The 8,762-nt window shown below is 30.9% G+C and overlaps 1 protein-coding gene across 3 annotated transcripts in view; it reads right to left on the minus strand.

Annotated features, from left to right (window-relative positions):
- Positions 1 to 3,340: 3,340 nt before the first annotated feature.
- The window catches only part of LOC106872392 (protocadherin gamma-A4), a 59,772-nt gene continuing 54,350 nt past the window's right edge, over positions 3,341 to 8,762 (minus strand). For 2 of the 3 annotated variants that reach the window (XM_052973067.1, XM_052973066.1), the window contains exons 3-4: positions 7,737 to 7,899; positions 3,341 to 4,623 (exon numbers count right to left, since the gene is read on the minus strand). In XM_052973067.1, coding sequence (XP_052829027.1) covers positions 4,352 to 4,623; positions 7,737 to 7,899 — 435 coding nt within the window. In that variant the 3' untranslated portion in view covers positions 3,341 to 4,351. The remainder of the gene's footprint in view (positions 4,624 to 7,736; positions 7,900 to 8,762) is intronic. The other variant, XM_014919381.2, reaches the window with a different exon arrangement.

Here is an 8,762-nt window from a genome sequence, read left to right on the forward strand (position 1 = left end):
ATATATATATATATATATATATATATATATAAGTAAACAAACAAAAGAAAACTATTATTTAAAACAGTTTGATTGCCCTCTTGCAACTTAAAAGGTACCAGCATCAAGCCTATGGAACCTTAAGTTGCACAGGGCCATATTGAACTGTTCTAAATGCTCATAAAACATATGTTAAATGCATTTAAAGTATTGGTTACAAATTTTGGCACAAGGCCAGCAATTTTGAGGGAGTGGTTTAATCAATTACATCGACCCCATTGCCCAGCTGGTTATTTTATCAACTCAGAAAGAGTGAAAGGCAAAGTTGACCTTGACCTTGGCAGAATTTGAACTCAAAATTTAAGGATGGACGAAATGCTGCTAAGCATATTGCCTGGTATGCTAATGATTATGCCAGTTAGCCACCTTTTTTTAAAATTGGCCAGCAAGCTGCTACCAGCAGGGGGAACCCTGTACCTCTCCATTTCTGGCTGTGTGCTCTGTATCATGAAGCTAAACAACTCCTGACAAATGCATTTAAAATATCAAGATTTGGTTTTGTCTTTATCCTGTATTATACAACTTACTTCTTTAACAATATAGTCTGTCCTTGCTTTGCTAATATTTATTTCTTAATTTCCCACAGGGAGCTAAACTGTTTATATACTGAACAAATGCAGCAGTTACTCTATGAAGGGGTCCCTAATTTGCATACCAAAAGTGTTTAACGCTCTATAAATACCAGTGGCCTGTCAACGGGTATCAGTCCACACAGTATCAAGGCATGATATAATATATATATAACATATGGTATGATTATAAACAGGGCAATATATATATATATATAGGTATAGGCATAGGCATGGCTGTGTGGTTAAGAAGCTTAATTCCCAGTTACATGGTTCAGGATTCAGTCCCACTTCATGGCACCTTAGGAAAGTATCTTTTACTATAGCCTTGGGCTAACCAAAGCCTTGTGAATGGATTTGGTAGGCAGAAACTGAAAGAAGCCTGTCATATATACATATATTGGGTCATCCCATAAATAATGTGGGTTTTTTTCAATTGCATGAACTAAAAGTCAGAAGGGAATGGGATAAACTACCTGAATCAACTTTTTATAAAAGCAGGTGGTAGTTTTACCTTATACTTATTCTTAGTGCAAGTTTTGAAGAGTGCAGTTCGATTTTAACAGTTATTTTTCAAAGCTATAATGAAAGTGACAAAGAAGCATATTCAGCATATTTTGCTTTATGAGATCAATAAAGGCAACAATGCAGAGGAAAGTGTGAGAATATTAATGTAGTATATGGAGGTTGGACAATAAGTGTAAGCCAGTATTAACAGTGGTTCCAGAAATTCTGAGCTGGAAACTATAGGCTAGATAACGAGCCTCGTCCTAGAAGATCTGTAGAGCTTGACAAAGACGTCCTGCCAACCCTGGTGGAAGAAAATCCCATCGTAAATGTTGAGAAACTAGCAGAGAATCTTGGATTTGGTCATTCAACCTTTCATCGACACCTGCGCTAGAAGAAAAACAACCATCTTTGGTTTCAAGATGAAAGGTGTTCTTCCATCAGGATAATGCTCAGCCACATACAGCAAGAATGACATTCCAAAGGCTGGAGCAGTTTGACTGGGAAACGATACCCCACACACCATATTCGCCAGACATTACCCCACCTGATTATCATTTATTTTGCAGTCTTAAAAAAATTTTGGCCAGGAAAAATATGAATTCTGTAGATGAGGTCAGAATAGTACTGGAGGAATATTTTCCATCACGGACAAGTGAATTTGGATGAGGGGCCTTGCAAGTCTACCAGATAGCTGAAAGAGCATTGTAGAAAATGAAGGAGAGTATATTTTAGATTAAAAAAAAAAGAAAAATTTGTTTATCTTAATTTTGAAAATAAAAGAAATATGAAAAACTGCATTATGGGATGACACAATATATATATCTATATGTGTGTATCTTTGTGTTCATGTTTGTCCCCCACCATCGCTTGATAACTGGTGTTGGTATGTTTGCATCACCATTACTTGGTAGTTCGTCAAAAGAGCCCAATAGAATAAGTACCAGGCTTAACAAAAAGTAAATACTGGGATCAATTCATTTGGCTAAATATTTAAGCTGGTGCATGTCTTACTTGTTAATTGTTAGGGTGTTGTACTCATAAGTGTAAGATTGGGATCTCATTTCCTGGATGATGCAGTGCATTGTGTTCTTGAGCAAAACACTTCATTTTCCATTACTCAAGTTAACTCAACAGGCAAATACAAGTAATCCTTTTATGGAGCAGCATCCCATCCAAGGGAAGAATATATATATGCCACAGAATCTGGGAAATTGGCATTATGAGTCTATGGCTCAAGAAAGACCTTTGATCTTTTTGATAAGAGGAACAGTTAACAAAATATTTTGGAAGAAGATAATAGTTCAATAAATTCAGTTAATGAGTAGCAGACTTTCAGAAACTAATATCTCCTAATTAACCAAAATTAGAAAAGACAAAAGAAATGAACAAATATCATGTTTCTGAAACAATTTAAACTCTAACGAAGCAGGATTTGACTTTCTATACAAATTCATTAATTAAATAGTAATATCAAAAACTATTCAAATCTTCATGAACAAAATGTTCTTCACCAAAAATACAGTAACCTTCATTTCAAAACAGGAATTTGTGTGGAAGAGAAATATACTTCTCATTGGTTTAGGGAAAAGTAATACTCCATATTAAACACTATGTGAAAATGGGTATTAAATTCAATCAAAATCTAATTTGATCTTTTTTGCTATCATTAATGTTTCTAGTTTGCGATAGTTTTACAGCAATTTGCTTACAGGGAATTTCCCTGAAGGTATATATTTTCACAGAGGTGTAATTTGTCTTTTAGACATTCATCATGTTATATTTAAGCTTCCTTTTTATGCCTACCTGTCAAGATGTTGGTGAGTTACATATGTTTTTGTGCTATCTAATAAGAAATGTTACCCATGACTTTTCTTCTTTATTGAAACTATTGTAAGATAAGAACATGTCTTACTGCAAACATTGTCTCATTTTTATTTTTGACAGCTTCTTGATGAAGTATTCATTTTATCACAGCATACAATCATACACTAGATTCTAAATTTGGAACTCTCTTTACATGCTGAAATACAGCTTTAGCTAACAGATGACATTCTTGAAAATTCTGTGAACAAATTCTTTCAGAGTTATTCCAAAAATATGTTTTTAATTAAGCTATATTGAATCAGCAACAACAAAAGGTAAAAAAGCAAGAAAGAAACATTATACAAAGCATTTAAAAGAAAACAGAAAGGAAAATTAAAGAATTGATAAAACAACAACTCAGAAATATATAGCTAAACAGGAAATATTTCTTTTAACATCAATATATTTAACACAAATGAAAATTTACATTGTTCATGGTCGGCAATAAAAAAATTGGGTAGGAACATGCTCAAGTTCAAACACAAATAAACAATGGCTGACAATATCAGGCATTGGAAGTAAAAAATATATAATATTTCAAAATGAAATGAAGAGAGATGTATTACTGATAATGTATCAAAATAAATCACGAAATAAAGGAATTTTTTCATAAAATGGTTAGGATTTAGATGTTTATTTTGAGAAATAAAGGATGAAATCAGTGTCGTAAAAAGTGACAAAGAGAATTGTCACCATAAATTATATAAAAAAAAGGAAAACAGAAGCATAATAAATATGAATCTTGTTGTTAAGGTAAAAACTTAGAAATATTTTCCAATGATTTTGTTTTGTTTTTTGTTGCAGCAAGTTGAGATAAATTCCTCTATCACAACCATGCATTACTTCATACACAAGTTATAAGTTTGTCAAAGTAGCTTGAATTGTTCATCCAATGAGTCGTGGACACAGAGATCTAGATCTTAAATGATCAGTATATTATTTGCATAATGGTTCCTTTTTGAAATTAACATGATATAGTTCTTTGGATTTCAAAAATTCTTTTTACATTTTTTCTTTTTAAATACCCCACCCCCCAATACACAAACCACCACCAAATACATTTTATGTTCTTTTTCTTTTTTTTTTCCTTCCTTTCTGTTTGCTATATTTAGCAAAGCCATTTTAGAAACAGAAATTTCATATGTATGTTTAATTCATGAGACATTACAAGTTGTGTTATGATATTTCCAAACTACTTTATCATGTAATCTGTGAGAAATTCAACAACTCAGTAGTTTATGTATGAATGTATAATTTTGTAAATACATACTTGCCATCAAGTAGTGTTTAATATTTCATAAAACATCTGCTGTCACTGAAGTTTTTGCTTAATTTCCATGCCTTTGCGTAAAATGTAACTTCACCATACTCTATGCATATGATAATTTGGCTACTGATGGAAATGGCTTGGCATAAGATGTGAAACTGTTTTTTTCTGGTAAATTCCAACATTCTGAAGATGTATTCTGATTGTCGCTGTTTACAGAATTCTTTTTTAAATTATTAGTTTCATTTTTGTGGTCAACTTTTGTTTGATAAAAACATCTGGAAGAGGGTTTGATATCTACAGGTTTAGTTAGTACTTGTACTGGCCTGTTTTTGTCTGTGTTCTGAAGTTGTTTATGTTTGCTAGAGTGGACATCTGTAAAGAGGAAAGAAAACATATAAAATAAGAAAATATCATTTACATCCATTAAACCAAGGTTATTTTTAAGATTGTAGTTTTTTGGACCATTAATCATACCTTTAGAGATTTACAATATTTAGACCTATACTCACAGATATACACTCCATTCATAGACTCCTTCTACTGTTCACAGCCTCCATACCTACAAGTATATTGTCTCCTTTTTCTGTTTTTTTCTGTAGTTATTATAATGGCCTCTGTTCCTCAAAGCTGGTCTGTCACATGTTTCCTCTTCCTCCACTTAGGTACTCCTGAGCCACTCATCTCTCTACTTCTCACCCCACTTGTGTTTACCCACAAGCTCCCAATTAACCACTATGCTCAGTCCTTCCTCCTAATATTATCATTTGTCTGAAATTTCTTGCCATCCTCCCCGGTATTGACTTGTAACAGTTTAAACTGAACCTTAACAACATCAGGCTCACCAGTTGTGCAATTAGTGAGCTCCTTGAGACAACCCTTGAAATTAGTACCCACCCATCCAGATACTTTTATAGAAGCAACACTTTTGGGCAGCCCAAAAGTACCATCTCTATAAAAGTATCCCCTGGGCTGGACCATCCTCCTCACACTCCCCCTGCATGCTGTGTTACTTTGCTGCCCTTCCATACTTAACAATTAAAAGGTAAAATAAAATATGCCACATTTAAATTTGTTCAATTTCTGATTGTCATCAACGATTTTATTCCTAGATGAAATTAATTGACATAAATTGCTCAAGTTTTATGTCTTTGTCTCATAAAGAGAAACTTTTTGGCCAGATAAATTTGAAGACTTCCTTTTTACTCAATTTCTAGCTGGTTTTGTTAAATTTTATTTTTTTCAATCCCTGGTAGGTCAATAGATGCATTACTCATTATATTTACATAGTTTTAGATTCAATTAAAAATATTCCAGAAAACTATAATCATAGCAACACCAACTCACCTAAGATATTTAGACACTAGAGGTTAAATTTATAGAAAATAACAAAACAACATGTTGATAACATTGTTGACTTAAAGTCAGCTTACCATTCCCAATCCACTGGTTGATTTTTAAAAATTTTAGCTATAGTGAAATATATGATTATGTCCAGTAACTGAAAATACAGCTGCGCTGTGAAATATTTAACTGTTGGGGGTAGTAAACACAATTTCATTCCTATAAAACAACATTGAACTGTGTAATTTCTAACTGCAGGAGATAATTACACTATATTTCATATATCTGTATATTTTTACATTGATTTTTCTTGACATAATAAAGATAATTTTTTTAATTCCAAAATTGGAGGCTTGTAATTAATTCAATCTCAGGATATAAGTGTTGTATATTTTGTACAAGTTTATAATGTCAGAAAGCAAAGAAAACCTTGTATTTGAAACCAAACAATAAGGCACTTAACTAAACAAATTTAAATGATTTTTCTGTTGCAATCATTTTCTTGTCTTCCAATAAATACTTATATTAAAATTTAATCTCTTTTAATGAACTGACTTCGTTCATTTCAACAATAATTTAATGTTTCATAACATGGCTCACCTAAGTCAGACGTAAACATTTCTTATTTTCATTTGGTTTTGTTTTCCATTTCTTTTTTTCTTTTTACTAATAATCATCTTTTCTTAGTCAACAAAGAGAATGTTTTAGAAAGTTTATTTGATTTTAAGATAGCCTATTTTTTTAGCATAAGCATAGCTAATGACTTCACACCTATACTGCATCTTATCACTTCTTGAACCATTTAATAACTATTCATTCGTTTAATGTCTGACATTTTTACACTAGCATGGTTAAGACAGGGCAGATATTGAAGTTGCATTTTTATGGCCAGATGCTCTTTTTGTTGCCAACTCTTCTCTGTTTCCAAATAAGGGATTCTTTCTTCCATCAAAATTTGAAAACACAGAGCAGTTGTGGTTTGTTCACAAAAAATGTCAACAAAAGTCTTTGCTGCAACCTGGCCACAATGTCACTGCTTGCAGCTGAGCTGCAAACAGTGATGAGATCACCATATGTGACCAAAGCTCAGAATAGATAGTAAGCATTTACACACACACACATCTACAAAATATTTATTGTCTTTAATTGGATTAAATTTCTTATGACCCTGCTTTACTTGTTTTTAGAAAACGCTATGGCCTTTGGTCAATTCTGACACATTTGTTAAATACTGAAATTTTGTAGGAAATTTTGTGTCAAATTAACTCCAATATAGTTATATATGATTTATTTTGTCAAACTTTTAAGGAAGAGGACACTAAATTAATCGAACATTTTTAGGGATAAAAATGTATAATCAATCCCAACTGAACCCAGAAGTAAGTAATACCAAATTAGCTTAAACAATACAGCATATAACTGTATCAAATTTCAGTTCCACTGTTCTTATAACCATTATCTTCATCTCATAGATATCCTTCCTTTATCTAATCTAGTTTTTGCATTCCTTTAGAAATGTTCGGTCCTCTCTGTTCCAAGTACTTAGCTACTGTCCTCTTTGTGTAACATATGATATCTTTCCTATGTTACAGAATTTTCAAGAATAAAAACACATAATAAGAAAAAGTAAACAAAGTAATGAAATTATTGAGAATGTTGGGGGAAAAAAATGATGAAATAAAATACAATTTTTGAATTATTGCAAAAGGAAAAAAAATCATAAATCAATAAATCATAAAGGTTAATGTCATTATTATCCTTTAAAAAAAATCTGAATAGTAGAAAGCAACAATGAAGTAGCTGGAACAATAACTGAACTCTGATATTCAAGTGCTTGGGTGAATTTTGCTTTTAAAATAGTTGGTTCCCATTAAAAAAGATACTACCATGCTGTTTAGTTTGATTCAGGAACTACAAAGCTGAACACTAAGGTCTTACTAATGTTTACACTTGTCAAATATTATTGAAGAGATAGATGTATTATTTGGTATATTTGCTGCATACTTGCAATAAGTGATAATTTTTTCCATCATGAAAAAAATACCACTTGTTTTTTTTTCAGTTTATTAAATTGATGTTTAGAAAACAGAAAATTTAAATCCTATTGCACTTCTATCATTTTTAAGTTTCTTCTCTGTACATACCTGGTAATTCTTCATAGAGTCCAGCATCTGCATCGCTCCAGTTCTGCCCATTATCAGCAGGAGGTGATTTTGTGGAAAGCTCATTGGAGCGGCCAAGGGATATAACTGTACACAGTTTATCAATTCTGCCATCAGATGTCATGGGTGTTTCTTTAATACACATCTGTGTACAGCAGAAGATAATCGTAAAAATCAAACTAAGTATTATTTAAATATGCGATTTGCTTTTATATTACTATATATGTTTATCTATTATTATTATTATATATATATATAGATAGGTAGATAGATAAATATATAGACATACATACATACATACATACATATATATATATATATATATATATATATATATATATAGATACAGATTTATGTGTGTGTGTATATATATGTATATATATATGTATATATATATATATGTATATATATATATATATGTATATATATACATATATGTATATATATGATGTAGATTTAAAATATGCCAATATATATCGACTCTATTAAATGCTTGATCATAATCATCTTCCTTTGAATAATTAAATACATTATATAATATGCATATGCACATATGCATCCTTTGTTTGTCTATTGTTAATTTTTTTTACTGCATTCGGCTTTTGGACTGCAGTTATGGGGAGTCAAAACCTTGTAGGGTTTTAGCCAATTACATTGTCCTCCTCCCACTAGTATCTATTTGAGTTCATGACTTATTTTATCCATCTCTATAAGTCAGACTATTATGTAACTTAACATAAAGGGATGGAACTTAAAAAACATGAAATTCTATAAATTACTGCAAACATAAGCATAGACACAAACACAGGGTTATATATATATATACATATATATATATATATATATATATACATATACATACTATACATATATATATATATACATATATATATATATACATATATATATACATATATATATACATATATATATACACACATATATATATATATACATATATATATACATATATATATACACACATATATATATATATATATATATATA

The sequence above is a fragment of the Octopus bimaculoides genome, chromosome 14 (assembly GCF_001194135.2).
Source record: "Octopus bimaculoides isolate UCB-OBI-ISO-001 chromosome 14, ASM119413v2, whole genome shotgun sequence".
Lineage (NCBI taxonomy): Eukaryota > Metazoa > Mollusca > Cephalopoda > Octopoda > Octopodidae > Octopus > Octopus bimaculoides.